Source organism: Mrakia frigida (assembly GCF_051309035.1).
Source record: "Mrakia frigida strain ATCC 22029 unplaced genomic scaffold BDY24scaffold_33, whole genome shotgun sequence".
Taxonomy (NCBI): domain Eukaryota; kingdom Fungi; phylum Basidiomycota; class Tremellomycetes; order Cystofilobasidiales; family Mrakiaceae; genus Mrakia; species Mrakia frigida.
This window is the reverse complement of record NW_027481248.1, coordinates 1-26945: the sequence shown is the minus strand read 5'-3', so window position 1 is coordinate 26945 and position 26945 is coordinate 1. Positions and strand designations below refer to the sequence as shown.

Sequence of the window (26945 nt, the reverse complement as noted above, 5' to 3'; positions counted from 1 at the left end):
CCTCGTTTCCAGTGATCGAAGTTTTCGGGTTGATCGACGTCGACGAGCTGCGAGAGTGAAGCGAAGCAGAAGAGGTCAGCCTCGCTCGACGCGTCGACTCGCTCCCAGTCGAACTGCAGCAGAGTGATGGAACTGACGAGAGAAGCGTCGTAGACCTCATCGGAAGAAGATGGATCCTCGTCGAAACTGTCGTCCGATGACTGTAGGGAAAGAAGATCGAAAGGTGCGAGTCAGCGAGCGTTCGAAACGAAAGCAGAGTGTTGACGTCCTCACCTCGTATTCGTCCGACGCATCGTCCCTCAGCGCACGCTGTGACAGAGTATAAAGAAAAGAAGGCGAGATCATCAGTATTCCGTTATGAGCGCGGTGGTTGAAGGGGGAGAGAACGAACCGAAGGAACTGATCGGGGATCATGGTCATCCAACTGATCGTCAGAGGAATCGAGATCCATCGAATCCGCGTTCTGTTCAAGTAGAGAATAAGAAACTGACAATCAGCACAGTTTGAGGGAGAGAGAGAGAGAGAGAGATAGCATTCGGAAACGCGGCGAAGGACGAACGATTGATTCTCCTCCTCGTTCGAATCCTCGAGAACGACCACGGTGTGGTGGCGTGAGGTGGTTAGCCTGGTATTCAACGTCTCGCTTCGCGATCTCTCCTCGACTTCCCTCCTTGACGACTGGACCCAGCGACCTCCCTACGATCCGAACCAGCATTGCTTCGATCAGTCAAATATCTTTGAGTCCTCCTCGCTCTCGAATTGGACCCACTCGCACGGCGAGCTTCGACTTACTCCCTGGAACGCGTCGACGGCTCCCGAACCTTCACCTTTCCTCTCTTTCTTGATCTTTCTCTTTCTCTCTCAAGTCACTTCTGGGATTCACGAGAATTTAGTTTACGCTTGACTAGCTCTCTTGACTTCTACGGCCTCGGTGTTTCGTTCCCTCTCGTTCAGATTTCTCGTCGCGTCGCGTCCTTCTTTCCCTTGTAGTTTAGTTCACCCTCTCTTCTCTTCACTTCTCTCTTCTCCTTCTCTTCCTTTTTGATATTGACTCAGAGATGATTCCGTGTTGGTTTAGTAGATCTTTCTTCTCAGCTCGATTGGTTACTCCTTTGAGACTTGCTTGGTTTCGGTTTCGCTCGTTCTCTCTTTTGGGTTTTGCGGCTGGTCTTTCATTCTTCTTCCAGTCATTTTCCTCGGCGGAGCGGCTTGCATAGGTAACGGTAGGTAACGCTTGAGTTTAGTATAAGTAGCTCGCCTTTTCGCTTCTCTTGATCCAGGCCTTTTGCTCCGTCAATCGAGCCACCGTTTCGTTTTCTCAGTTTCCCTTCTCGTTTTCCCGTCGTTCTCGTCTTCTCGTTCTCGGAATTCAGGATCGTCGTCGTAGGAAGTCGCCAAGAAGTAGTTTCTCTCATCTCATCGCCGTAGGAATCAACAAGAACAAGGAAAACATCGTCCTCGTCCTTCTCTTCTCTCCTCCCCAACGCCTCTTTCGCCTCGCCCTCCTTCCCCACTTCACCCTCGAACTCAAGAAACACCTCTCTTAGTTCTACCCACTCTCCCCTCGTGCAGGAGCCCTTCAACACCCTCAACGAGACCCAACCCGAGTCGTCCCCACAAGTGGTGGAGGGTGTAAGGACCGAACGACATCCACCTTTCTCACACCAACCGTACCTCTACCGACCTAACCCACCCACTTCTCGGCTTCTCCTTCCCCTTCCATTGATCAGCTCATCCCTCTGAACTCTCTCTCCCTCCCTCAATCCCAGTCTCGGGAAATCCCACCTTCGACTCGTCTCTCGACCTCTCACCCCAAAAAGGTAGCTTTTTCGCCACCACAAAGAAGGAATCGGAAGCTTCTCGCCAAGGAACTTCCAAGCTTGTCTTCACCTGTCTCGGACCTCGATTTCAGTAGCTTTTGCCTCAGTAGTTCTCAATCTCGTTCTCGATCGTCTAATTTCTCGCGCCTCTTCCAGTGTCTCTCGGCTCTTCGATTAATTCTCCGACTCAATAGCTTATCTTCTCGACCACATCCGCTTCCACCCCGTTCTCATCTCGGCTTATCACAGTTCTCGGTAATTTTCGTTCTCGACCCCTTCTCGTTATCTAGTTCCGTTTTGCGTCGCGTCTCCCGTCCCGTAGTTACGACTTACTTACTCTCCCTCTCGCCCCCTCGGTTCATCATAGCTTTGCTCTGGTTAACTATAGTAGCTTTAGTCCTATCTCCCTCCTCCGTAGGTACCAGAACTCTCGACTCTCGCTTGGAAATCCCCAGCAACCAAAAGGAAACATCCATCATGTCGCGACGCGTCTCGGATCTCCACTCTCTCGCCCAGAGAGACACAACCTCCTCCCACTCAAGCGGATACTTTCAGCTTCCTCCTTTCGGCCACGAAGAAGGACCTCCTGGATTTGACGGAGTAGGAGACGACGTCTCGGACTGGTTGGAGAAGTTTGAGATGATCACGAACGAAGTCTACGGACTCAGCAACGAGGAGAAGTGCGAAGTCAGCATTCGATACTGGACGAATAATGAATCCCTCTTCCTCGAAACCCTTCCCGACTTCCAGAACAGGAATTGGGCACGACTCAGATCCACGCTCCTCGACCTCTACCCATCCCCGCTTCGCACCCTCCCTCCTCCCGCCGAACAACTCAAGCAGTTCATCGCCGACTCCAGATGGAGGCTCACGATGAGTCGGGAAGATTTCGAGGAGTACGACCGAATCTTCCTTGGAATCGCCATCGACCTTGAAGAACGAGGAGTGATTCGACGAGAGACAGCGGACCTGCTTTATTGGATTGGGTTGCCGTTGATTTGGAGGGAAGGGATCGGAGGGGAGTTGGAGGAGGAACGAGGAATCCAGTTCTCGATGGAGGAACCCTTTGATCGTGATCGAGTGTGGTCAGCGGCGATGAAGGCGTTGTATTGGGATGAGGGTTGTAGACTGAGGGAGGGAGAGTGGGACGAGGGAGTCAGCGAGGGAACGGAGCAGCAGCAGCAGCTTTACGACTATCGGCACGGCTTCGAACTCTTGGAGGAGGAGGGATATCTGAACTTACAGGAGTCCTATCTCGTCGAATCCAACAGCATCCCTGAGCACCAATTCCACGACGCGTCTCCCGTCACTCTCCTTGTCTCCTCCCGTCCTTCGCCCTCCCAGTTCTTCTCGATCGAGGACCTACCATCAAGCTACGAAACCAGCGAAGGACTCAACGATGCCGATGAATACCAACGTTGGCTACGAGACGGAGAGGAAGAGCAGTGGGAAAGGAGGCAGGAGTCGTTCCGAGGGCTGTCGCACGAGGAAGAGGAAGAAGAGGAGGAGGTCAGCCGAGTTGGCGAGATGCTGAGGGAGTTGGAAGGTCTGGACGTACGGGATCCTGGATATCCCGAACTCTTCGTCTTCCTCGTCAATCTCCCCGTCGACCCACGCCTCCTTTCACACCTCCGCGCGCCTCCCGAGCTCCTCCGTCTTCGCGAGGAGAATCAATCGTCTAGGATCAGCCAATTCGACTACGAGACGATGGATTCAGAGTACGCCGACAAAGCTGTCTCTGAATGGGAGCACGGCGACGACGAGGAGGAAGAAGTTGAGGAGGTGGAAGAGGAGGGAGGGTTCGATGAGTTGAAGTTGGGTTGGGAGGAAGCAGGGGCGAAGGGAATCGAGCACGAGGGACGAGATGGAGTGTTGTTGACCGCTGGAGCCGTGGAAGGGAGGGAGGTAGCTCGAGATATGGACTGGTTGGCGAGGCAGAAGGAGGAGGAGGTCCGTCAGTTTTCCCTCTCTCAACAACACCCCCATCGTTCTCAGCCCCGAATCAAGGACGACAACGGAGCTTCCGAAAAGGTTTCCAAGATCTACATACCTCCTTTCAAGTCGGGCGTCTCTCTCCAGGAGTCTAGCTTGATTCGGACGGACGCGGTCGAACAGCCAGGGAGGAAGCCCGACACGACGACGTCCCTCCCCAGCCGAGACGTTCAGCATCCACAGAATACGAGCTCCTCTTCAAGAATCCAAAGCGCCGGACTCGAGGACAAACTGAAGCTGGTCGAGAGAGGAGGCGAGGGAAGGGTCGAGGGTCAGCTTGAGCAGACGAGAAGCCAGGAGACGAGGACAGGAGCGTCGACGTCGGACTCACCAGGATCCGAGAACCCCGAGATGATTGGAGTCGATGGGTCGCCAAATTACACCAGACCCGAGTCAAATCTTCGAGGAGCCACCGGCGGAAGGGTCGAGAGTCAGTCGGAGGAGTCTTCGAAGGGAATCGAACGAGCAGAAGAGGTCGAGACGTCAAAGTTCCACTCACCAGAACAAGACGGAACCCATCATCTCCTCGAGGACACGGTCGAGCACCCTTCAATCGAACAGCCGAGGTCCCAGGCAAGTTCGAGCCTTTCGTTGACCGAGATCAAGAAGGAGGACGAGAGTCAGAACGGAAGAGATGCAACGAACGACGCGTCAAAACTTCACTCACCTCCATCGCCGAACCTCGACGCCAGGCAGTCCCAACAGACCATCGAGAGCGATAAGGATCCCGACGTCGTCGAAGGAAGAACTTGGAATGCTGAGGGCGAAGGACGGGAGGACGACCAGAGAGGTCAGCGGATGGAAGGAGAAGACGAGACGGACTCGGAGTCCTCGGAAATCGTAGACGTACCTTCGATTGAGCAGCCAGGATCACAAGAGTCGGCCCCCAGCAGAGTCACGGAAAGTCGGGGTTCGAAGGAGCACTGTTTGAATCCTGATCTGGTGGAGTTGAATCGTGCTGAGCCGACGAAGGAAGAGGAAGGAGATTGGAGTTGGAGACCTGGAGAAGAAGAAGAGGGAGTCAGTGATGGGTTTATGCCGGGGGAGGAGGAGAAGCCGAAGAAAGATGTAGGGGAAGGAAGGAGGGAAGTTGAGGAGAGAAGAAGAGCGGAGGAGGGCGGAAGCGGGGAGCTTGGAGAGAGAAGGAGAGACGCTACGCCTGGGAAGGATCCAAAGCTGCAACACGCCACCCATCTCTCCAGCAGCACCGTCTCCCACATTCCCGTCGACGACAACAGGCTCGAGGAGGCTACCGTCCCGCCCGACGCAACTTGGACTCCGACATCGACCCTCGACGCGTCCTTTGAACCCAAGCCTTCACGACGACATGACCGAACCGACTCACCCAAATCAGGAGCCCGACGCATCCGAGTAGATCTCCAGGATCCAGAGGACAGAAGGCCCTTCGTCGTCGGCGCTCTCCAGGAACGGGAAAGGGAGGTGATTCGGAACCTGCTTCGCCTCGAGCAGGAGCGGCGAGACTGTGCAGACAAAGAGGAAAGCGGGCGAGTCAGCACTCAAGGTTTGGACGTTGAGCTTGATAGGGTAGCAAGATATTATGGGGAAGGAAGGAGAGATGTTGGAGGAGGAAGGGAGGAGGATGAGAAGGGAGGGGAGGAGGGAGAATTGACACGTCGAACAAGGGCGAGACTTCGAGGTCTTAGCCAAACCCGAAGCCTCATCTTTAAGTCGAGCAGTCAACCCAGCCTTTCCAAAAAGACGGAAGACCTTCCACTCGTCTCAGAACTCGGCACCAACCAGCTCTTCGACATCAACGATCTCCGATCGACCTCCCTGGCCATGTCGACTCCTCGCCCAACCCTCGGTTCCGTCAATCAAACCCTCCAGCTAGAACCAAGACTCACAAAGGTCAAAACAGCTTCTTCGGATGCTCCTCAGCTGTGCGCAGCGACGTCTCGCTCCAAGGTCTTCGAGTTCCTAGCCTCCAAGAAAGGTGTCGAAGCAGAATCGACCGAGACGAGGGAGGAGGAAGGCGTTGGAGTTGTTCCAAGGGAGACGGTCGATGAACCGATGGAGCATGTCGATGCTGAAGAGGTGGGAGATGTGGGAGAGAAGGGTTTGGTCAGTAGGATGTTGGGGGAGGGAGTTGGAAGGGCCATGCGTGAGAAGGGAGGAGGAAGAGGAGAAGGAGAAGTTGAGCTCGAGCACGCCGTTTTCCACGTCCAGAAAACAACCTTCCCGGCTTCAAACGGAGGATCGCACGACCCTAGACGAGATGAAGGCTACACAACCCCTCCTTCGGTCGCCGTCACTCCGACTCCATCCTCCAAAGAACGTCGTTCGATGGATCAACGAAGATCCCTTCCGCTTCATCCTTCGTTCAGCCCTCCTTTCCTCCTCGACCTCGTCCAGCCCATCGCGACCTTCGAGCGTGTAATGGAAGTCATCTCGGAGGGTGATTTCGCCACTGCGAATCCAGATCACCTGAGAAGGAGAGAGAGGATCGATTTCGACGACAAGAATGCGGGACTCGACTCACAAGAAAGAAACCGAGCTCAACAACCGACCGACGCCGACGACGAGCCCTTTTGTCTTCGCTTCGACGGACTAAGGGGAAGATGCAGCATGGCTAGGGGGGATGAGAGTCTGGGTGACGAGAGTAGGAGTGTGAAGGAGGACGAGGAGTTGGCGTGGGAGTTTGAAGAAGAGGGGAGGTCGAAGTTGGAGGATGGAAAGGGAGGGGCGAAGTGCGACCTCCTGAAGGACGGCAAGAAAGCGTCGTCGAGGAACCGATTCGACGTTGAATCCAGGGACATCGTTCGGGGGCGAACTGCTCGGGGAAGGAAGGAGTTGTGGTGGCGTGAGGTGGTTAGCCTGGTATTCAACGTCTCGCTTCGCGATCTCTCCTCGACTTCCCTCCTTGACGACTGGACCCAGCGACCTCCCTACGATCCGAACCAGCATTGCTTCGATCAGTCAAATATCTTTGAGTCCTCCTCGCTCTCGAATTGGACCCACTCGCACGGCGAGCTTCGACTTACTCCCTGGAACGCGTCGACGGCTCCCGAACCTTCACCTTTCCTCTCTTTCTTGATCTTTCTCTTTCTCTCTCAAGTCACTTCTGGGATTCACGAGAATTTAGTTTACGCTTGACTAGCTCTCTTGACTTCTACGGCCTCGGTGTTTCGTTCCCTCTCGTTCAGATTTCTCGTCGCGTCGCGTCCTTCTTTCCCTTGTAGTTTAGTTCACCCTCTCTTCTCTTCACTTCTCTCTTCTCCTTCTCTTCCTTTTTGATATTGACTCAGAGATGATTCCGTGTTGGTTTAGTAGATCTTTCTTCTCAGCTCGATTGGTTACTCCTTTGAGACTTCCTTGGTTTCGGTTTCGCTCGTTCTCTCTTTTGGGTTTTGCGGCTGGTCTTTCATTCTTCTTCCAGTCATTTTCCTCGGCGGAGCGGCTTGCATAGGTAACGGTAGGTAACGCTTGAGTTTAGTATAAGTAGCTCGCCTTTTCGCTTCTCTTGATCCAGGCCTTTTGCTCCGTCAATCGAGCCACCGTTTCGTTTTCTCAGTTTCCCTTCTCGTTTTCCCGTCGTTCTCGTCTTCTCGTTCTCGGAATTCAGGATCGTCGTCGTAGGAAGTCGCCAAGAAGTAGTTTCTCTCATCTCATCGCCGTAGGAATCAACAAGAACAAGGAAAACATCGTCCTCGTCCTTCTTTCGCCACCTCTTCTCTCCTCCCCAACGCCTCTTTCGCCTCGCCCTCCTTCCCCACTTCACCCTCGAACTCAAGAAACACCTCTCTTAGTTCTACCCACTCTCCCCTCGTGCAGGAGCCCACCAACACCCTCAACGAGACCCAACCCGAGTCGTCCCCACAACGGCTAGAACCTTCTTCCAGGACGTCATCTCCGTCTCCATTGACGAGAGCTCCCTCTTCTGCCGCTCGAGCCCATTCTCGCTCCTGATGTTGACCGTATCCGAGCCCACTGACGAACGACGGAGGACGCGACGACCTGGTGACTTCCGCTTCGGTTGTTGAGTGTTTGAACTGAGGAGGAAGACGAGAGAGGGTGGCGAGAGGGGAGGATACCCTTGGTTTCGAGGTGGAAGGGAGTGGTGGGAGAGGTCGATAGTCGAGGCTGGGAGTCGGAGGATCGAACGAAGCGGAGGACATCGAGTCATCGTCGGTGGTGAGGCCTGGAGCCGAAGTTGTGGACTGAGATCGAGGTCGTTGAGCATTAGGTCGAGGTCGAGGCTGAGTTCGAGGAGGAGGAGGTGGTGGTGGTGGAAGATGTGATGAACGTCGGTTGGCGTCCTCCCTGCCTCTGCTTGATGATGATCCCGCTGAGAGAGAGGCGTTCGACCTGGGCCTCTTGCTCGGCGGAGGAACTGAGACGTGAAGAGATGTTCAAGAGATTAGTATCTCTTGAGCACATCGTTGCCCGAAAAGGAGGGAGAGAAGAGGGTAAGATGGACGAACGCCTGGGAAGATCGTCGTCCTGATCTGACTCCGAGTCGTCTTGTCTTGTTGGAGCTCCTCCTAGAACAGGGAAGAGGAGTTCCAGCGTCGAATCTGTGCAAAGTTTCAAACAACCGAGAGTCAAGTAAGCTCCGAAAGCTCGTCGACCTGTTTCGTGCGACGAAGAGGAAGAGGAAGGCGAGAACTGACCGTACGCGACTCCTTGCTGCCACAGGCTTCCCATCGAAACGAGGGTTCGTCCATCCAGAGTCTGAAGCCTCGCGAAAGCAGGAATCATGGTCCATTCCAGACGGTCCTCCATCCGAGCGAAGAGGGAAGCGAGAGTATCGGAGCGGTCGATCTGAAGCAAGAGGGAGGAACCGCTGGGGACTTTGACGAAGATCGGGAACGACGAAGAGGAAGACGAAGGAGAGAGGCTTGAAGAGTTGGACGCGTTGAGGGTGGATGGGACTGGCACTGTGAATAGCAGGTTGGTTTGAAGTCAGTGAGAGAAAGAAAGGGCAGGCGGATACGAGAAGAAAGAACGAACAGGACATCATGGTGGCGAAAGGGGAACGGGTGGACGAGGTGGTACAGTGGCGAAAATCGAAAGAGGAAGAGCTGTTCAGCCCAAGAGCTGATTGGGAGTCGTACTCTAGTGGAGAGAAAAGGATAGAGAGGAGAGGGAAAGGAAAAGGAGGTGGGGAGTGGGAGCGAGAGCGAGGGAGTGGTCGTCGGAGGAAAGGAAGGCGACGCGAGAGTTGACCTCAACGTGTCCTTCCCTGCGGGCCCCTTTTCCTCCTTCAGGCTTCAGACTCGTTTCAGACCCAGCCCTTGTTTTTGAGAGGCATAGGTCCATCTTCTGTTGCTTCCGAATACAACTCCTCGCTCTTCTCCTTCTATACAGGCGCTAGCTCGCCTCTCGCTGTCCTCTTTCTCCCTCCCCTTCCTTTCGGTTTGTTTTTATACACTCGTGCTTTCTCCCTTCTGAGATAGATAGAACGTAATGCTCTTTCCTGCCTTCGAACGTTTCATCGGAAGAAACACGCTTGTTCGAAAGAGAAGCGACGCGAGGAAGGACAACGAGTTGGGCTCGCCACTCGGCTTAGCTCGAGTATCCTCTCCTTTGTAGCAGGCTGAAAGAAGCACGCTTCCCACTAAGCTTGACCGCACGTACATGGATCCTGAATCTGATGGAATCGTCTCTTCTAGCAGGCACGGCGAAGGGACCAAGTCGTTGGCTCGTTTCTTCAAAACAAACTCTCGACGCGTCGAGGACCGAGGCGCGGGGACCTCTTTCTTTTTGAGCCACCTCGTACATCAAGACCCTTCTGGTAGGAGACCCCCACTGTCCCTCCCCAGTTGCCTCCCCAGTCGCCCCCCGCTCTCTCAGTTCTTCTCCCTCCTCCTCCCCGTTGAAAATCGTCCGGACCTCAACCTCTGCTCTCCTTCCTCCTCCCTGCAACATGAGCGAAGTCGAGATGAACAGGCATCTGGAGGGGATACAACATCCACCTAGCCGACTACGAAATGAAAAGTAATTCGGGACGAGAAGATAAAAGCGACGACGAGAGAGAAGTGAAACGAGACGCGTCGCTAAAACGAAGGGTACGGAAAGGGTGTAGAGTCCGTGAGGGAGAGAGAGAAAGTAAATTACTCCGGAGCGTACATATCCGAAACAGACATGATGAAGGAGACAAGTGCGCGAGAAACGAGAGCCAGAGGAGGAACAGCGGAAGGCGACGCTTCAATAAGAAGCAATAGCGACGCTTGGAGGACGAGGGAAGCTCGGATCTCCCAGCAGATTCTGAAAAACCAAAGCCGATCTGAGAGGGAGGAAAGAAAGTGAGAAAGGTGGGGTCAGCAAGGAGCTCTACTGAGGATCGCAGGAGTCACAGGGCGGACGGAGGAAGAGAGGAAGGTCGAACTCTCGACGACGCGTCGTGCTCTTGTCGTCCTCCTCGGTGAACTGGGAAAGTGGTTTCCCTTCTATAGACTAATTCGACGCTGACGTTCATCAATACAAAGTTCCCGTCTTAGCTCACCTTGGCAGAGCGTTGGTTTGTAAAGGATATCATCAAAAGTTGTTCTTCTTGATCTTGATCTCCAGGTCAGGATCTCGACACACATCACCGAAGGTACTCGGTTCGATCCCGAGAGACGGGACTCTTTTGCTGCCCACCTCTCTCAAAAACAGATGTGCCAGGCAGCCTCTTTTTGGCTCGAGTGGGAGAGGGGCGCGAGAGGGAACGGGGAGACGCGCCTTCCCTCGCCTCCCCACCACGCCCTACACATTCCCCACGCGTCATAGCTACATGTTCCTGACCCTGAGACTCTCCGAACCAATTGGAAGAAGTTTTGAACCTGTTTGAGCCTGTGGAAGACGAGCAAAGTCGATTCCCGTCGAGCGGGGGGATTGGAGAGAGGGTTTCAGAGGCTTTGCAACAGTGCCCCCCCCGGACTCTCTCCCAAGGGACTCCCAAATTCTGGCGACGCGTTTCGACTTCAGGACTCGTTGAAGTAGACTGGAACGAAGAGCGCGGTGAAGTTTGGAAGCAGATTTTCTTGTAGGAACCGGTCGTGAGCAGCGTTCGTTTGGCACCCACCCCGCTCTTTTCGTTCGTAGAGTCCCCCGCGCGTGTGCTCCCTCCTCTGCTTGCCTCGAGAGCTCCTAGGGACGAGGGATCTCGATTTTCTGGCACGATCAATCACATTCGCTAAAGAAGATCGAGATCATATGGGGACCGTTGAGAACAACGTTCAAATTTGAAGCAGACCGACACGTTTCTCCCTCCTTGACGACGCTCTCCCAATTCAGCCTCCTTGAACTTCGTCGAGTCTTGACCTCCTCCACGACCTTGCCTCGCCCTCCCACCCCACCAGACTTCCGTTCTTTACTCACACCAAGATGGCCAAAAAGAGTCGAGTTGACGGTCGAGATATCTACTACCGACTGAGTGAGTTCCTTTTCGTTCGAGGGCTTGAAAGATTGAGCTCGAAGAAGAATGGAAGGAAGGGAGACGTCGAAGCTGACCTCGCCTCGTCCTCTTTCACTCAGGCAAATCCGAAGGTTCGAACCTCTCTCTCACACGTGTTCCGAAGTAATCAAATCTGACTCCTACCTTCAGGCTACCGAGCTCGTTCCGCGTACAAGCTTCTTCACCTCTCCGAGGAGTTCAACCTCTTCCCTCCTGCGACAAAGGTCACCAAGGCGGTAGATCTATGTGCGGCTCCTGGAAGTTGGAGTCAGGTCTTGTTGAAGGAGCTCAAGTGAGTCGTTGTTCTCTGGTTATTGGGCTTAGGTTGAGGGAAGAGGAGGAGGTCTGAGCACGTCGAGGGAGGAGGGGGGAAGGAGGGAGAGAGGTTGAGCTCGAGACTCGAAGGTCATCTCGACGAGCTGCTTGCTGATAAGATCGCTTTAATACGTTCGACCCTACAGCCAGGACTCTTCCTTACCACCTGCCAAGATCGTAGCTGTTGATCTTCAACCCATGGTCAGATCGTCGTCCTGCTCTCACCCCTCCCCAAGTCCGTCGAGCTCACTTCTTCGTTCCTCCTTGGTTTCGTGGTCAACAGGCCCCTTTGACAGGAGTAACTCAGATCATGGGAGACATCACTCTCCTCTCCACTGCTCAAAAGGTCATCGCTGCTATGGACGGGGAGAAAGCTGAACTCGTTATCTGCGACGGAGCTCCTGACGGTGAGCTCGAGTTTCCTTCCTCTCCTTCTCTTCCCTCTTCTGACCCTCTTCTGCCCTTCTCCCGCTTGATCTCAAAGTGACCGGTCTCCACACTCTCGACGCTCATCTCCAAGCCCAACTCCTTCTCGCTGTGCGTTCGTCTCGTTCCATTCGTCCAACCCGTCTCGAGGCTCATCTCTTTTTCTTTCCCTCGCCAGGCCATCTCCATCACCCTCCACCTCCTCGCTCCAGGAGGCACCTTCATCGCCAAGATCTTCCGAACTCATCAAGATCCAAGAGCAGAGTTCCTCGTTTCTCAAATGAGAACCTTCTTCCCCGAAGCAGCTGGAGAGACAGGAGGCGTTTGGATCAGGAAACCGAGGAGTTCGAGGGAGGGAAGTGGTGGTGAGTCTCGCGGGTGTCTCTCTTTCGCTCTCTTCGTATCTCCCACTCGCTGATCGCTTCCTCCTCACTGGTTCGATCGTTCGCAGAGGCCTTCATCGTCTGCAAAGGGTTCCAGCCCCCTCCGAGCCTCGAGTCGTACCTCTCCTCGTCCGGAAGCATCGAGGAGGGGACGAACGCGTCGCTGATGCAGGCGTTCACGGATCCGTCGTTCTTGAGTTCTGCTTCGCCGCCGGTGTTAGCTGGTTCGGAGGATGTGGAGGGCGGGCAGGAGGACAGGGAGAGGAGGAAGATCTTGGGTTGGGTTGGAGGAGGGGATTTGAGGTCAGTTCTTTCGTCTTCTTCCTCTTCCTCTCTCGCCCCGATATCACTTCGGAACCCGATGCTGACCCGCTGCGGTCTTCGTCGTCTTTGTGTTGTAGTGCCTGGGACTGAGCGAGGGCTCATAAGGAAGCAGGTTCGTCGCTTGATGCGTCGCTTCCGATTCTGAGACGCGTCTTTCGACCGTCTCGTCTCCGCCTCCCCTCCCTTCGTCGTTCTACAGAGCTCGTCGTCATTCGAGGAGGAAGCCTCAAGCTAGCTCATCATTTTATCGGGCTGGATCAGTTGCTATGCGATGCTCTCTCTGCGTCGCCTTTCCCTTCCTCGCCTCGTCGACGAAGGTTGAGATTCGTAAAGTCATCAAGATTAACGAGACATTTGGAAGCTCTCTAAGTAAGATCAACCACCACCCCACAGCTCCGCTCCTCCTCCTCCTCCGCTCAGAGGCTCCCAATCATATCCTCTCCCTGCGACGAGGGAGCTCCCATCCCGGTTCGAACGAGGTCCCTGTTCGATTCGAAAGGTCGAAGGTCAGCGCTCGTTTTGCTCGAAAGAGAGACGGAAGACAAAGGAAGACTCACTCTTTACTAGCAAAGATCTCTGCCAAGATGAAAGCAGCGAAACTGTTCGAAGGAGAGAAGCGAACGTCAGAAAAAGGGAAACGCGTCGTCGAGAAAGATCGAGAACGAGAGAAGGCTGACCTCTTGTCGGCCCAGTAGTCCCCGTGACTCGTGAGCATGTCGACGTATCTACGAACCAAAGAGAAAGGGTGTCAGCAAACGTCTTTCAAAAAGGAAGAGAGGAGGACGAGACGCGTCGACGTGGACTCACTCCGAAATGGATCCCGCCGAGTTGAGGCAGAAATCAAGGTTCCCATGCGGGTTCAAAGCCGAGAACCTCCTCTCTCCCACCGAACCTCTCAATCGTTCAGATCCAGCTGGGCCGGAAAGCTTCGAGAACAAGCGAAAGGTTCAGCTCGAGAACGAGACTCGGCTCTTGCGACTTTGACTTCAACTCACCTCCAATCCACTAGGAAGTCGAATCGTCTGCGGTCGTTTGGACGGCGAGGCAGCAGCTCCGAAAGGCTGTTGAAAGAGACAAGGTGTCGAGTCAGCGACGAAAGGAGAAAGGGGATGGAAGGGAGGAAGGACGCACATTGGGGATTCCGTCGAAGATTTTGCTCAACGTTCCGACTCCCCTCCCAACCGATTCGGACAGCGACGCCATAACCCCTGCAGTCACCTGCGATATGGCGAGAGGAGTTTTGTGCTTGGCTAGCTTTGAGTCGACGGTGGCACTGTGAGAGAAGGGGAAGGTCAGAGAACAAGTCGAGGAGGAGGAGAGGGAGGGAGGCTGACTTGAGAAGGTAGGCGATTGGATCCGACTGTTTGAAGATGGAAGAGAGAGAGAGATGCAGTAGTCAGTCCAAGTTGATACGAGAAGGACGAATGTGAGACGTACAGGCATAAATATGTTACTTCGAGAACAAGAAAGGAAGCGAGGTCAGCTCAAAGACACTCAGTCGCGTCGAGCGGAAGGGACGAAGAGACTCACTAGATCGAATCCACAGCGAGGCAACCGAACCTTCCAGCTCTGTCGAGAGCCTCATCCGGGGGCGAGTTTTTCGTCCTCTCCCGACCTCGACGAGGAACGAGCTGAGCCTGTCTGAGGTGCATGAAGAGGGCCAAGGGCGAACCAACGAGGAAGAGGGAGTGGGTGTCGAAGATGAAGCGATCTCGGGTTTCGTAGAGGACCTGAAGATGAGAGAAAGCTAGCGTGAGCGTCTAATCGAACTGAGGGAAGGAGAGGCGACGAAAAGGAAAAGAACCTGGCGACGAAGGAAAACAGGGGAGATAGAGGTTCGAACGGGGGAAGGGAGGAGTGAAGAGAAGACGAACCTGTTTCGGCAGCGAAGGAAGCTTAGGAAAGGTTGTGGTCTGATCGGAAAGGATATCGGCGACGAGAGCTGATCCGAGAGAATGAGCGATGATGTGCTGAGAGAAGAGGAGCAAGAAGGTCAGCGACCGAACGGGAGCCAAAGAGGGAAGAGAAGAAGAACGACGCACCACTCTCCCCGTCTGCGCAAACTGAGGATGCCTCAAACACCACTTCCTATAAGTCCTGTTACATTCCATCGACACAGCCTCGACCATAGATTGCTTGTGGGAGCTCATGAAGAGAGGGATATCGATCCTGAGAGGCAGAAGAGAAGGTCAGCGACGGCGCGTCCGTCGTCTTAAGGGAGCGATGGAGGATGAACGAAGGACGAACAGCACTGCGTTGGTTAGCTCCCTGACATATTGGATATTGTTCTTCAGAGTCACATCGTCCAGAGTGAACTCGTTGTGAAGATCGTGGTCGAGGTCCTCTTGAGCTTCGGCGGCGTTGTGAACGAGCTGAGGGAAGAGAGAAAAGAGGTCAGCTCGGCGTGGGAGGGAGGAGGTAGGAAGTTAACGAACCTTGAGGGAAGCTCTCCATTGAATGGGAAGGAACTGTAGAAGAAGACAAGGGATCAGTGTGTCGTTTTACAACGGAGAGGGGGAGATGAAACGAACCTGAACCTGACGATCCCTCATGATACTCGCAAGCGCTGGACTGAGAGCTTGCTTCTGAGCTTCTTTCCGTAAAATGTTGGCAGCGTAGACGAAGTTGAACCCTTCGTGGGTGGTGGCGAGTTGCTGTCGACGAGAAAGAAAGGACGAGACGATCAGCCTCTCGAAACGCGTCTTCTGTTCGCTCAAATCGATACGAGAAGTCGAGCTTCCTACCTGTCCGATTCCATGAACGATGAGAATGAGATCCGTCTGATCGAGGAATAGAAAGAAAAGAAGAACGAAGAAAGGTCAGCTCGGTGTCGTTCTCGTTCTCGTTCTCGCTCTCGACGCGTCCGCTCCGAAGGAACGAAACAACTCACCACCTCCGCCGCCTCAGGCTCCTCGTCCTCCCCGTTATCCTGCACATTCGGCATCTCCACTCCCTCCACCGGATTATCCCCATCCTGTCCCTCCCCTTCGAGAGCACCTCCCAACCTCTCCCCGACCTCCGCCAACCCGTCCAACCCCTTCTCGACAATCTCCCTCCCGCCATCCTTCAACTCCTTCCCGACGTCATGCACGCTCTTCCTGAACTCGTCCAGGGAGGGTCGAGCTCCGTTGGTGCCGGTGCCGGTCCCGGTTCCAGAAGAGAAAGACGGACGAGCCGACGTGGTCGAGCCGACGAGAGAGAGAGGGCGGGAGGTGGGAGTGGAGGGTTGGGAGGAGGATCCGCCGGGGACGGCGTTAGGTGGGTGGAAGGCGACGAGGGCGGCGTGGTAGCCTCGGTAGACTGGATCGAAAGAAGGAAGAGGAGACGAAGGTCAGGATCGTTGAGAGGAGGGGGAGAGAAGGAAGAGAGAGCGAGAGAGGAATGAACCATGAGTTCCCGCAGAGTACGATCCTCCAGCTCGAAGAGCTGTCCAGAGTGTCGAAGAGAGTCGCGAAGTCATGCTCTCACTATGTCGAGAAGAACAAGAAGATCTATCAGCTCGTCGTCTCGAAAAGAGGAAGCTGGAGGGAAAGGAAGAGAGACGAACGAAACGACGCGAGCTGTCACAGCATCTTGGTAGATCACGGTCGAGCCACCTGCTGCTTCCTTGGACTTGACGAGTTCGAATCTCAGCTTAGCCTCAGCTTGTTTCCCGTTGAGGAGGGACGCTTGAAGCTCGTCGGCGTAGGAGGACTGAAGAACGTGGACGAGAAGAGGTCAGCTCGAGACACGTCGCTCTAGGACTGCAAGCAAGAGGAAGAAGGACCCACCACCCAAGGTTTGATCTTCCTACAACGCAGAAAACGAACCGAAATCCAAGTCAGCGTGGTTGAGACGATCGTTCGACGCGTCGAGAAAGCAACAGAGAGAGAAAGTCGGACGAACAGATATCCCTCCTCGAGTTCATCGCACATGTCCTCCGGACAGGGTCTCCTCTCGTCGAAGAACCATCGACCTCTTCGTACGGGGATGTTGGGTCCTCGGTTTTCCCAGAAAATGGGGTAGAGCTGGCGAAACAACATCGACGTGGAAGGGAAGTGAGGGAGTCGAGGTCGATCAGCCCTTGCCGATTCGTTCAGCGTCTTCAGCGGTTGCTGACTTGAGAAATTTGAGAACGAACCTTCATCTCCTTGACGTCGACCTCGAAGAGTCCATCCTGTCGCAGTGAAGGATTATATAGAAGTCAGCAGAGAAAACGAAGGGGAGAGAAACACGAGCTTCCTCCTTTCTGATGACGTTTGAGCTCTCTCTCGCTTCCCGGCCCCCTCCCTCCTCCCCTTCCTTCTCCCCTCCCTTGCAGGTTTTCCACCCAGCCGTATGTCCAGCACTCCCCCTAAACTCACCTTCGCTACCGGGACTCCAACCTTCTTCTCCTCCTTCTCAATCTCCTCCGCCTTCTCGCTCTTCTTCAACTCCATCTCGACCTCCCTCTTCCTCTCCTCCTCCCTCGCATGCAGCTCGTCCGCCTCCTGAGCCTCCTCCTCCCGTTCCAACTCAGCCCGTCCTTTAACGTTCCCAGACTTCTTGGATTTGGCTTTGGCAGCTTCGATCTTGTCCTTGCTGGCTTTCTCTTTGGCGAGATCCTCGAGGGAAGGGTTCTTGGTTCGGGTTTCGAGTTGGTCTTCTTCCGAGAGGGAGAGGAAGATGGTTTCCATCTGGGAGGATTCAGATTTGGAAAAAGCCGCGTAGGATTGAGCGGGAGCGGAGACGGGGACGCCACTGCGAAGAAGAAACAGAGAAGAGAGAGAGAGAGAGAGAGAGAGTGAGTTCGAGAGGGAGGGAGAGAAGGACATGTGCGAAGGAGGACGAACGAGAGGTCGAGATAAGGAGTTCCCAAGTGAAGCCATCGAACTTCGAGAGGAGGAGGAGAGCTGTCATCGACTTCCATGGTTTGTGTTTGTGAAAAGAAATGAGAAGGGTGGAAGGGAGTGAGGATGAGGGTTGGGAGGAGGAGAAGTTGAGCTCGAGGCGTTCGAGAACCCCCGAGTTATAATAGCTTCCGTTTCTCAGCCTTTTGCTGACATTTTTTCTCGGTGCAGTCATACTGGTTGAGGTTCAAGGATGTTCTATCTCTTGTCATCCAAGCAGAAATGAAGTCTCAGAGAGAAGGAAGTTGCCCGCAAAATGGAAAGACGGGGTCGACGAGCAACGAGCAAGGAAACGGGACGAGCAAGGCTCGCACGACAGCAGTATCGTGTATTGGAGGTGACGAGGTTAAGACCGCGAGAGCTGGAGTTCCATCTTAGATCTGAAAGTATCGACGTAAGGGGGGAAATGGAAGCCTGCGTGAGCCAGAGAAGGAGGGAGGCGACCTGTCGAGGCTCGTTCGAGCGAGCGCCTCTCCTCCCTCCTGTGTCCGATTCCACTCATTTTTTCGAGGTCAGGAAGCTATTGGACCACCCTTTTTCACCTCAACCCATTTCCAGTCCCGCTGAAAAAAATCGACGAGCCAGAGCTGCGCCTGCCAGTTTTGAAAGTGAGCTCTTCCCTCTCAACTCCCTTCTTCTCCTTCTCCCCCTCCCTCCTCCCTCCTCTCTCTTCCTTTTCCGATGTCTGTTCTCGCCCCTCCTCTGGACAACGTGTATCGTACTCAGTCTGTGATCGGCAAGAAGCGTTCTCGCCCTTCCGACTCTTCGAACGCGAGTCCAGCTCCGAGGAGGACAAAGAGTGTCAGCGACGCGAGGTCCCTCGGATTCATGTCCTCCACTCCTGCTCCAGACGACAAGGGCAAAGGAAAGGAGGTCGCACCGGTAGAGACCAAGGATTGGAAGAAGGGAATGTATGGGACCTTTGTGGTCAAGGCTCTCGTAGACATGGAGAATGTGAGTTCACACGACCACCTTTCCATTCCTCCTCCTCCCTCCCTCCCTCCTTCCTTCTCGTCCTTCCGTTGCTCAAAGCTCACCCGTTTCCCCTCTCAACACTTCTTCCTCGCTCCTCCAGGGAATCCCTGAAACCTACAACGACCTCCTCTCCCAAATTCGACCTTCCAGCTCGTCCTCTACCCCTCTCAAAACGACTCTCCTCCTTCCTCTCCTCACGGCCCTCAGCTCTCACGCTTCCCTCCTCTCCTCCACCACCCACGCTTCCCTCATCCAAGCGATCGTTCAGCTACCGTGGACAACAGCAGACGAGTCCTTCGTTCGAGTCTACACGACCATGATTGGAGTCATCGTTAGTTTGAGGATGGAGTGGGTCGGAGAGGTCGTCAGCAACTGTGTCAGAGGGCTGAGCTTCCGTGAGTTCTCGCTCTCGTCTTCTTTGCTCGATTCTTCGAGATATCTAAGAGCTCGCAAAAGATCTGCTGACATCCTCGCTTCCTTCCTCCACCTCTGCCCAACTCCTTCTCTTCGCAGAGTCTCGCCTTCGAGCTCTCTTCCTTCCCCTTCCTTCGACCTCCACCTCCTCGACGCCAACTCTCACTCGAGGTCTGATCTACAACCGGATCCACTCCCTCCTCGCCCACCTCATCACCCTCATCCCAACCCTCCCTTCCATCATCTCACCCATCCTCCTTCATCACTTCCCTCACAAGCGAGACCAAAAGATCGCTCAACTCACCTACCTTCGAAACGCCCTCCGAGTCGTCGAGTACTGCCCACCTCTCGCCGACAAGGTCCTCGCAAAGATCGTCGAGAGAGCCATTCAGATAGACGTGAGTCGTCGATTCTGAAAGCTTTTCCGAACTTGGCGAGAGTTCGAGCGTGCGACTGACACCAAGCTCTCGTTTGGTGTTTCAGGTCGAGATTCAGATCGAGTGGGACGATCTCGACGACGATGAGGACGACGACGATGATGCTTCCGACACTGGATCGTTGGAGGATATGGACCCGTTCGATCGAGTGCTTTCGGACGAGCCGGAGGAACCAGATCTCGCGGACGACGATGGATCGGACGAGGAGGATCTGGATTCGGACGACGACGAAATCCTCCTCGACACCGACGTTCTCTCGGAGGACGAGGACGAAGGGAAGCGTAAAGCCAAGCACAAGGTCATCAGGGAGATGATGAGCAAACTCGACGTTATCCTCAACACCACTTTCGAGCATTTCGCCAAACTCCACGACGTCGCCAAAGTCGGAGACGCCAACGCTGTCCCCTCGCTTCCTCCTACCCTCGCCTCAACCAACTCCTCCTCAACGTCCCTCCTCCTCCCACCACCTCAGCAATCCATCTTCCCCTCCTTCCTCAAACACACCGTGTCCTCCTCCCTCCTCATCACTCCCGCTCAAGCGCTCATCGCTCAGAACCTCCGTCAATCCCAGTTCTCCTCCCTCCTCAACATCTTCGATCGCCTCATCCTCAAAACCTACAAATCCCGCTACACCCAGTTCCTCCTCTTCTGGTTCACCTCCCTCAGCCCTTCCTTCACGGAGGAGTTCCAATCCCTCCTCCTCTCCCGAGCCCTCTTCGAGAAAGACCAGCCCGACATCACGAGGATCGCGTCGGCGAGCTACATCGCTTCCTTCGTCAGTCGAGCCAACTGGGTCGAGAGGGGAAGCGTGAGGGAGGTGGTAGCCCTGCTGTGTCACTATCTGGCGGCTCAGATGGAGACGGCGAGGCTGAATCCGGAGATCCTCGATGGAGTTGCTGGAGTGAGAGGGCAGGGAGGGTTCGGAGTGTTCTTTGCGGTTTCGCAGGCGGTGTTTTTGATCTTCTGCTTCAGGTGGAAGGATCTGGTTGAAGGGGAGGATGGGGAGATGGAGATGATGGGAGAGGATGGGGAGATGGCTGGACGAGGAGTCGGAGGGAAGAGGCAGTGGGCGAAGGGGTTGGACGTGTTGGAGAAGGTCGTGTCGAGTCCTTTCAACCCTCTCAAGGTTTGTTTTTGCTTTTTTCTCTGTACCAGTCTTGAGATCACGCACATTGCTGACCTTCTCTTCTCTCTTCGCTCTCAGGTCTGCTCCCCGAACGTCGTCAAACAATTCGCTCGCGTCGCCAACGAAACCTCCTTCCTCTACGTCTACCACATCATCCAAGCCAACAACCGAACTCCCTTCTCCTCCAACTCCAACACCAACGCCTCTTCCTCCACTTCGTCCCTCCTCACTCCATCCCTCCTCACCACCAACTCCTTCGCCTCCTTCTCAACCACCAACCTCCCCGTCCCCAAAGCTCACAACCGGCCCTCGTCCAGCACTCCAGGAGGTCAAGCCTCAGACGAAGCAGACCTCGACTCCTTCTTCCCCTTCGACCCTTACAACCTTCCTTCCTCCTCTCGATTCATCCAACCCATCTACGTCGACTGGGACGCGGGAGAGTCGGACGACGACGACGACGATTCTTCGAACGAAACCAACTCGGAAGTGTCCATCGAGGACGAGGAGAACGAAGCTGGAGATCGCTTCCCTTCGACGTCAGAGAGTCTGGAGGACCAACCGGGGTACAGGATCCCTCCTTCGGCTGCTGCCACGAGGAGGGGGAGGAAGACGAGTGGAGGAAGGAGCGGGAGGTTGTTGGGAAGCTTGGAGGACGACGAGGAGATGAACAGTTTGGGGAAGAGCATGGAGGGAGCAATGAGTATCTCGCCTGGGATGGGGTTGGCTAGTAGGATGGGGCTGCAGGTCGGGAGAGGAGCGACGGGGACGGTGGGAGGGAAGGAGGTGAGGTGGGTGTGAGAGGAGAGAGGAGACGCGTCGAGGTCTCTTCTCTTTTCGGTTCCGTTTTTTGTAGTTCGCGTTGATCTGTGTTTGTTCTTTCTTTTGTATGGCTAGTTTGGCTCTCTCTTTCTTTCCCTTTTCTTCTTCATTTATCTACACGCACGCATCTAGTTCTTGCTCTGCCTTTCTCTGCATCCTTTTCGGACACCACGCATCTCCCTCTTTTCCCCTCCACTCTTGCTTTTGACGAATCCCACATTGATACCTCCTCGCATGCTATGCCTCTCTCCTTTGATCCTCGTGTCTCCCGAAAGAAAGAAAGTGATAACTTTCGAACGCGTTGTCGATGAGTTGCGATTCCGTTCCTTCATGTATTTCGTGAATGCAAGACCGAGAATAAAAGGGATGATGAAGACTAATGAAGCTGATTATGTGATGGACTATCCGAAGAGAAAAAACCGTTGTATCTACCGAACGAAGAGACGGGAGGGAGAGCAAAGGAAAAAAGGGAGCTGAGAAAGATCAGTCACCTCTCGAGTCTCGTTGATCTCCCATGTTGGCGTCGAACTCGAGATCGTGCTCCTCCATTGGGACCTAGGGTCGAAAAAAAGAATCAGTCAGTGACAGGACGAGAAAAAGAGAGACGAGATGGACGAACAATGTCGACTCCTCTGATCCTGTCTACCCTCCTCCTTCTGTTTCCGAGTTCCGAGACCTCGACCGACGTGTGTTCGACCCGACCTTCGTAGACTTGCTCGAGAAGCTTTTCGTGACGAGCGAAGACCATGACCTGGGAACGAAGCGACGAAAAAGGTAAGTCAGGGAATTCGAAGAGGTGAAAGGAACGAACGACGAGAGCAAGGGTAGACGTACGGAAAACAGCTTCGCATCCAGAGCAGGGTGAGAGAACCTAGCATCCGCATCCTCGCTGGAAGGAAGACCTCTCAACCTCGCCTCCAAGTTCGTGACTAGGTTGGCGTGGTTGTCGCTTCCATCCGCTCCCTCCCCACCGTCGAGTTTCCCAAGGATCCCTTCGAGAGGTCGAAGAATGTTGTGAACCGGTGCGAGGACTTTATCTGGACCTTGACTCTCGACTTCCTCCGTTCGAGGATCGTCGTGGAAGGTTGGGTACTCTCGGAAAAGACGTTTGAAGCGTTTGACGATGACGAGGTAGTAGAGAATGGTGAGGAGAACGGGGATGGCGGAGATGACGGAGGGGAGCCAAGCTCGTTTTGCTGCTTCACCGGTGGATTGGAGGGAAACGGCTTTGATGGCGGAGAGAGGGAAGGAAGATCGGTCAACGAGGGTCTCGAGAAAGAACGATGGCAGCCGAAGGAAAGACGTACTGAGGATGACGAAGGTTTGCATGAGAGCGACGCAAAAAAGAAGCCGATCTATAGCAAGGACCCAAGGCTCTCCTCCTGTTTGAACCGGGGTATCGTAGACGAACCTGAAACGGATCGAAGCGAGCAAACGGTCAGCTTCAGAGTTCGACGACTCGTTGGAGAGGAAAAAGAACGAGTACAAACATTAACTGGTACTTGAAGGTAGCAGAAGAGATGAAAATCGCGACTGTGGCTGCTGCTGCGACAAGGGGAGCGAGAGGGCTGGAGAAGAAGAGAGAAAGTCAGCTCGAGTTCGACGCGCCTCCTTTCCTCTCTTCACTCACGCGTAAACCAGTCCGACGGCACAGATCAAAAGCTGAGAGAAAAAGAGGAAAGGTCACGATGAGAATGCAAGTACGACGAGAGAGGGTGCTGTCTACTCGACTAACGAGATTGGGGTATATCTGAGCAAACTTGAAGAGGGGAGGTTGACTCCTTTTTCGCATCGAACGAGGGGTTCGTTGGCCGATGAGACTGCGAAAAAAGTTCGGAAAACGTTCAGAAGGGGCTAAACATAGGGCCTCGAAAGGTAGCTTACTAAGTTGAAGAGATGAGGATGAGCTTGATCAAGTTGGCGAGTTCGACTGGAAGGAAACGAAAAGAGCAATCAGTACTCGACTTCAGACCCAAGAGCTTGAGTCGAACTTGCAGAAGGCGAGGAATCCTCTCATGGGCATCCACGTCAACCAGAAACTTGATTGGGATAGGTAGGCGACCGAGATAGCACGAGGAAGGTCAGCGATCGATTTGACGAAGACGGTGGCCGAGTCCTTGTCCTGGTTTTGGATCGTAGTAACGAGGTTGACGATCAAGTCTGCGTTGGAAAGGAGAGAAGTGTCAATACGGAGAGGTAGATTCGGGAAGAGGGACAGCTGGGCTCACTGAGAACGACGGACAGGATGGAGAAGATGAAGAGTTGCGAGAGGACGTAGAGGAAAAACAGCCGCTTGAGGATGATCCGCTCGAGCACCGAGCCGTTGTAAGCACCCTGGTATTTCCCTAGAGCCCTAAGAGCGATCGGAAGCAGAACGGCGAAGATCCCAGCCAGCACGGGCGATAAAATCCCTGGCGACAAACGAAAGGACGGGTAGTGAGTAAGGAGAAGCTTCGATCTCAACGAATCGGAGACTGACCGGAGACAGCTGAGAAGCTGATCTTGTTCGCCTTCTGCCAGTCGTCCAGGAACTTGACGTACTGAGCCACTAGAAAAAATAGTGAAAGACATAGTTCAGTCGAAGTCGAGACGCGTCGCTCGTTCTCTTCGTTCGTCTCCTTCGAACTCACTCATGGCGAGGTTGGCTAGTACCGAAATAAGAGCGAGCGGAATGGTGTACCAGAAGATGACGATGGCGATCAGGACGGCGAAAACGACTCGCATGGCGGCGAGTTCGTGTCGATCCAGAGCGATGTTTCCTGAAAGAATGAGGACGGAAGGTCAGATCGCTTTTTGGCATTGGTCCGAGGAAGGAAAAAATAACCCCGCTCACTCCAAATCTGGAGGGAAAGACGGAGAAGAAAGGGGTTGGTTAGCGACGAGACGAGATTGAGGAGAGGAAGGAAGGAGCGAAGGAATGACTGACGATGTCCTTCGGATCCGGGGCGGCCAAGATCTTGATTCCAGTCGTGTGCTCTCCTCCAATGACTCGATGAACAGCTTGAGCTTTTGCTGCGTTCTGGAACATGAGGAAACCTAGACGAGAACGAGAACGGAGGAGAAATTAGCGATAACGAAGGGCGAGGACAGAGGCGAGACGCGACGACTGGTCGCAAGAAGGAAAGCTCACCGTAATTCTCGGGACGATTCCTAGGCCGTGCAAGTGAAAGAACTAATCAGCGGACTGTGCTGAAGGGACGAAGGCAGATTGATTGAAACGACGCGTCCAACTCACTTCGAAAAGGCTTGACGTTCCTCCTCCACCGAAGCCTCGAGAAGTCTGATCTCTTCCGTGTAAAAGTCTATAGCATCCTGAAAAACCCGAGCAAGAAAGGTGATCAGTCTCAACGTCGTATCGTTCGTCGTTGTTCCCAACTCGGATTCATTTTGATCTCCCGACGAAGACTCACTCGTTTTGGACCCCAGAACTTCCACCAAGGACCCATTCTAACCGTAGGTCGTTTGGAACCGAGCTTATCTCCTTTGAGGTACTGGAAAGAGGAGGGAGTCAAATGAGGTCAGCGGTGGATCGACGACAGAAACAGGGCTCAATTCGAGTAGAAGGAGCAAGGCGAAGAAAGCTCACCTTTACGAGAGCCTTTTCGAGCGTCATGACTGCTTTTTGCTGATCCTCAATCTTGTCCGGAAGGTTTCCGATTTCATGACCTGGCGTATGCAGCAGATGAAACAAGTCAAAGGTGAGAGACGGGTGTCGACGACCGTTCGGTCTTTCGAACAGCAACTCCAGACGCGTACCGATGGACACCATTGTTGGCTTGTAAGGCGGCTCGAGAGCGTCGATAGCAGCAGCTAAAGACGCATCGCTTTGCATCTCGTCGGGAACGTGAACGACCTGGGAGAAGGGGGAGAAAAGGAGACGCGTCGGTCAGATCATCGAACTGTGGAGCAGAAAGGTTCGGACTCACGAGCAGGCAACGATGATGAAGAGCACTCAAGAAGCCGTCCGAGACGAACCACTCGGTTCTCCTTCCAATGACCTCTCGGTAGTGCCACCAGATAAGGACGAAGGTGAAGAAGGCTACGAGACGAGGGTTGAACGAAGGACAAGTCAGCTTTCGTTCTCGATCTCTAACGAACGAGGGCAGGTCAGGATCAAAGAGAAATCTCACTGAAGAGGTAAGAAGCAGCGACGCAACCCCATAGGTAGTCGTTTCTGACCGCAGAGACGGTGAGGATCGTGAGACCAGATCGATCCTGAGCGTCGACATTTCGCATGTTGTAGATGATGTTGAGGGGCTGCGATATGCCAAGAGCCGTCAGTTGAACTATTCTTCAGTAATCTAGACATCCATACTCACCATCAAACCTCCGAGAGAAACTATCGAGACGAGGAGAAACAGCGTCCTAATCAGTCGAAGGAAGCGCAAGAACACCGCTGCATCGAGACCGAGTTTTTCGACCTTGTAGACCATTCAAAGAGAAGAGGGAGCACCGATCAGATCAAAGTGACCTCAAGTCTCAGCTATACTCCCTCCAACAGGAAGGCAGGAAGCAAGGAAGAAGCGTGGGGAGAGTTTGAAACTCACGAGCTCATCCTCCCTGACCCTCCAGAGCACAGGAATCCAGCTGAAAAAGCCCTTCCCAGGTGGTTGGATCCTCATCTTCTCTTCAGCCGTGTATTCGTAGCGAGGAGCGTAGATCTGGGAGTTACGAGGCCTCAGGACGTTGCTGAAAAGGAGGAGGGAAGGCGAGGTGAAACGCGTGGACGGCGGGGAGGGAAGAGGAGGGACGAGAGCGAGCAGGGGAGGCAAGAAAGGGTAGATACGGTTAGCTGACTCACTTCGTTGAAGTATCACGACTGCTAGTCTTTAGATCAGGCCCGCAGGGAAGCTGGGAGGTGAGAACTCACAAAGCCAAAACGATGGATAGGGAGAGACCGGTCATAAGAATCCACGAAGAGGCGACCGACTTTGGGGAGACGTTTAGCTTCTCCTCGTAGTCGTGGCCGAGTGATGCGAGGTCCGGAGTGTCCGACATCGTCTCGACTTCGAAGGTGGTGGTTTGAAGGAAGAAGGAAGAGGGAAGGGAGAGAGCGGAGGCTCGAGCTCAGGGGAGGGGAGAAGAGAGGAGGTCGTCTTGGACGTCATTTTACAGGAGAGTTTCCGCTGGGCCGAGGGCTCAAAGATGTATGTTGACTGTGTAAGACGTTCGTTCGTGCTCTGGCAAACATACACAGAAGGAGAGAGATCAGCCAGGGAGGAGAAAAGCGAGCGAGAGAAGATGGAAGGAAGGAAGGGTTGAGCTCACCGTTTCCTCCTCCTTCTTCAGAGACCGAACCAGCTTGGAAGCGAACAGAATCACCACCACCTGACAGCTATAGTCGTCCTGAGGGTTCAGAGAGAGTCAGCTTGAAGATTGGGTTCTAGGAGAGATGCAGGTAGGTAGCATTCAATAGACGAAATGTTCCTCGAATGCAAAGCAAGGTGAAACGAGTCTGTAACGAAAATCGAGCCGCAGCGAAACCCGCAAATCAACGATCTTCAAGCAAATATAAGGCAGGTGGGAGGGTGGGATAAGGCAAATAAGGCAAGTGGGATAGGGCAGGATAAGGCAAGGATATGGCAGAGCGAGCGAAAAGTCGAAGAGAGAAAGAGAGGTTTGGTTCGTTCCCGTCGCGTCGTGCGGT

General features: G+C 54.1%; 6 protein-coding genes and 1 non-coding gene across 7 annotated transcripts; 4 read left to right on the top strand and 3 right to left on the bottom strand.

The window, feature by feature from the left end:
• Window positions 1-2269: 2269 nt before the first annotated feature.
• On the top strand, window positions 2270-4166 carry BDY24DRAFT_444004 (uncharacterized protein). Its single transcript, XM_076644815.1, has 2 exons — window positions 2270-3774; window positions 3882-4166. The coding sequence occupies exons 1-2, from the start codon at window positions 2298-2300 to the stop codon at window positions 3905-3907; spliced, it is 1503 nt and encodes a 500-aa protein (XP_076493561.1). The 5' UTR covers window positions 2270-2297; the 3' UTR covers window positions 3908-4166.
• Window positions 4167-7724: 3558 nt separating this feature from the next.
• Window positions 7725-8993, bottom strand: BDY24DRAFT_177308 (uncharacterized protein). The gene is made up of 3 exons (XM_076636300.1): window positions 8784-8993; window positions 8444-8704; window positions 7725-8347 (listed from the first exon to the last, which is right to left on the bottom strand). The coding sequence occupies exons 1-3, from the start codon at window positions 8791-8793 to the stop codon at window positions 8013-8015; spliced, it is 606 nt and encodes a 201-aa protein (XP_076493560.1). The 5' UTR covers window positions 8794-8993; the 3' UTR covers window positions 7725-8012.
• Window positions 8994-10263: 1270 nt separating this feature from the next.
• BDY24DRAFT_t90 lies at window positions 10264-10399 on the top strand. The gene has a single exon. It is a non-coding gene; the product is annotated as a tRNA-Tyr (tRNA).
• Window positions 10400-11088: 689 nt separating this feature from the next.
• On the top strand, window positions 11089-12947 carry BDY24DRAFT_399614 (FtsJ-like methyltransferase-domain-containing protein). Its single transcript, XM_076641857.1, has 9 exons — window positions 11089-11190; window positions 11292-11303; window positions 11362-11503; window positions 11673-11727; window positions 11810-11933; window positions 12011-12063; window positions 12131-12317; window positions 12404-12638; window positions 12737-12947. The coding sequence occupies exons 1-9, from the start codon at window positions 11142-11144 to the stop codon at window positions 12747-12749; spliced, it is 870 nt and encodes a 289-aa protein (XP_076493559.1). The 5' UTR covers window positions 11089-11141; the 3' UTR covers window positions 12750-12947.
• Window positions 12948-12977: 30 nt separating this feature from the next.
• On the bottom strand, window positions 12978-17603 carry BDY24DRAFT_399611 (DDHD family phospholipase). Its single transcript, XM_076641856.1, has 23 exons — window positions 17471-17603; window positions 17003-17378; window positions 16780-16815; window positions 16545-16666; window positions 16430-16448; window positions 16207-16352; window positions 16047-16126; window positions 15550-15959; window positions 15404-15439; window positions 15191-15313; window positions 15095-15127; window positions 14907-15031; window positions 14702-14828; window positions 14534-14629; window positions 14190-14389; window positions 14097-14112; window positions 13994-14019; window positions 13791-13932; window positions 13655-13720; window positions 13467-13585; window positions 13337-13384; window positions 13217-13258; window positions 12978-13142 (listed from the first exon to the last, which is right to left on the bottom strand). The coding sequence occupies exons 1-23, from the start codon at window positions 17545-17547 to the stop codon at window positions 13076-13078; spliced, it is 2532 nt and encodes an 843-aa protein (XP_076493558.1). The 5' UTR covers window positions 17548-17603; the 3' UTR covers window positions 12978-13075.
• Window positions 17604-18169: 566 nt separating this feature from the next.
• Window positions 18170-21554, top strand: RRN3 (rDNA-binding RNA polymerase I transcriptional factor). Its single transcript, XM_076641855.1, has 5 exons — window positions 18170-18481; window positions 18603-18897; window positions 19016-19314; window positions 19400-20479; window positions 20558-21554. Exons 1-5 carry the CDS (start codon window positions 18209-18211, stop codon window positions 21275-21277), a joined length of 2667 nt encoding a protein of 888 aa, XP_076493557.1. The 5' UTR covers window positions 18170-18208; the 3' UTR covers window positions 21278-21554.
• A 92-nt stretch (window positions 21555-21646) lies between these two features.
• BDY24DRAFT_443999 (uncharacterized protein) lies at window positions 21647-26686 on the bottom strand. The gene is made up of 25 exons (XM_076644814.1): window positions 26567-26686; window positions 26169-26478; window positions 25846-25987; window positions 25618-25719; window positions 25429-25555; window positions 25225-25337; window positions 25055-25151; window positions 24885-24964; window positions 24709-24789; window positions 24534-24610; window positions 24429-24448; window positions 24225-24334; window positions 24132-24138; window positions 23929-24057; window positions 23778-23846; window positions 23527-23709; window positions 23294-23458; window positions 23183-23228; window positions 23034-23118; window positions 22929-22960; window positions 22789-22866; window positions 22606-22709; window positions 22133-22524; window positions 21918-22049; window positions 21647-21853 (listed from the first exon to the last, which is right to left on the bottom strand). The coding sequence occupies exons 2-25, from the start codon at window positions 26294-26296 to the stop codon at window positions 21782-21784; spliced, it is 2571 nt and encodes an 856-aa protein (XP_076493556.1). The 5' UTR covers window positions 26297-26478; window positions 26567-26686; the 3' UTR covers window positions 21647-21781.
• Between the last annotated feature and the right edge of the window lie 259 nt (window positions 26687-26945).

What these genes read in the sequence shown, in the direction of transcription:
- BDY24DRAFT_399614 (XM_076641857.1), top strand. Translation starts at nt 11,142, where the DNA reads ATGGCCAAAAAGAGTCGAGTTGACGGTCGAGATATCTACTACCGACTG. An exon ending in CTGCGACGGAGCTCCTGACG is followed by an intron (nt 11,934 to 12,010) that starts GTGAGCTCGAGT and finishes TTGATCTCAAAG; the next exon opens with TGACCGGTCTCCACACTCTC. An exon ending in TTCGAGGGAGGGAAGTGGTG is followed by an intron (nt 12,318 to 12,403) that starts GTGAGTCTCGCG and finishes GATCGTTCGCAG; the next exon opens with AGGCCTTCATCGTCTGCAAA.
- BDY24DRAFT_399611 (XM_076641856.1), bottom strand. Translation starts at nt 17,547, where the DNA reads ATGGAAGTCGATGACAGCTCTCCTCCTCCTCTCGAAGTTCGATGGCTT. An exon ending in GTGACAGCTCGCGTCGTTTC is followed by an intron (nt 16,127 to 16,206) that starts GTTCGTCTCTCT and finishes TTCTCGACATAG; the next exon opens with TGAGAGCATGACTTCGCGAC. An exon ending in TCTTCGACGGAATCCCCAAT is followed by an intron (nt 13,721 to 13,790) that starts GTGCGTCCTTCC and finishes CTCTTTCAACAG; the next exon opens with CCTTTCGGAGCTGCTGCCTC.
- BDY24DRAFT_177308 (XM_076636300.1), bottom strand. An exon ending in GCAGCAAGGAGTCGCGTACG is followed by an intron (nt 8,348 to 8,443) that starts GTCAGTTCTCGC and finishes AACTTTGCACAG; the next exon opens with ATTCGACGCTGGAACTCCTC.
- BDY24DRAFT_443999 (XM_076644814.1), bottom strand. Translation starts at nt 26,296, where the DNA reads ATGTCGGACACTCCGGACCTCGCATCACTCGGCCACGACTACGAGGAG. An exon ending in GCCGTCGGACTGGTTTACGC is followed by an intron (nt 22,867 to 22,928) that starts GTGAGTGAAGAG and finishes CTTCTTCTCCAG; the next exon opens with CCCTCTCGCTCCCCTTGTCG. An exon ending in GGATCAGAGGAGTCGACATT is followed by an intron (nt 21,854 to 21,917) that starts GTTCGTCCATCT and finishes TTTCGACCCTAG; the next exon opens with GTCCCAATGGAGGAGCACGA.
- RRN3 (XM_076641855.1), top strand. Translation starts at nt 18,209, where the DNA reads ATGTCTGTTCTCGCCCCTCCTCTGGACAACGTGTATCGTACTCAGTCT. An exon ending in CTCTCGTAGACATGGAGAAT is followed by an intron (nt 18,482 to 18,602) that starts GTGAGTTCACAC and finishes TCGCTCCTCCAG; the next exon opens with GGAATCCCTGAAACCTACAA. An exon ending in TGTCAGAGGGCTGAGCTTCC is followed by an intron (nt 18,898 to 19,015) that starts GTGAGTTCTCGC and finishes TTCTCTTCGCAG; the next exon opens with AGTCTCGCCTTCGAGCTCTC.
- BDY24DRAFT_444004 (XM_076644815.1), top strand. Translation starts at nt 2,298, where the DNA reads ATGTCGCGACGCGTCTCGGATCTCCACTCTCTCGCCCAGAGAGACACA. An exon ending in GCAGAAGGAGGAGGAGGTCC is followed by an intron (nt 3,775 to 3,881) that starts GTCAGTTTTCCC and finishes CCTCCTTTCAAG; the next exon opens with TCGGGCGTCTCTCTCCAGGA.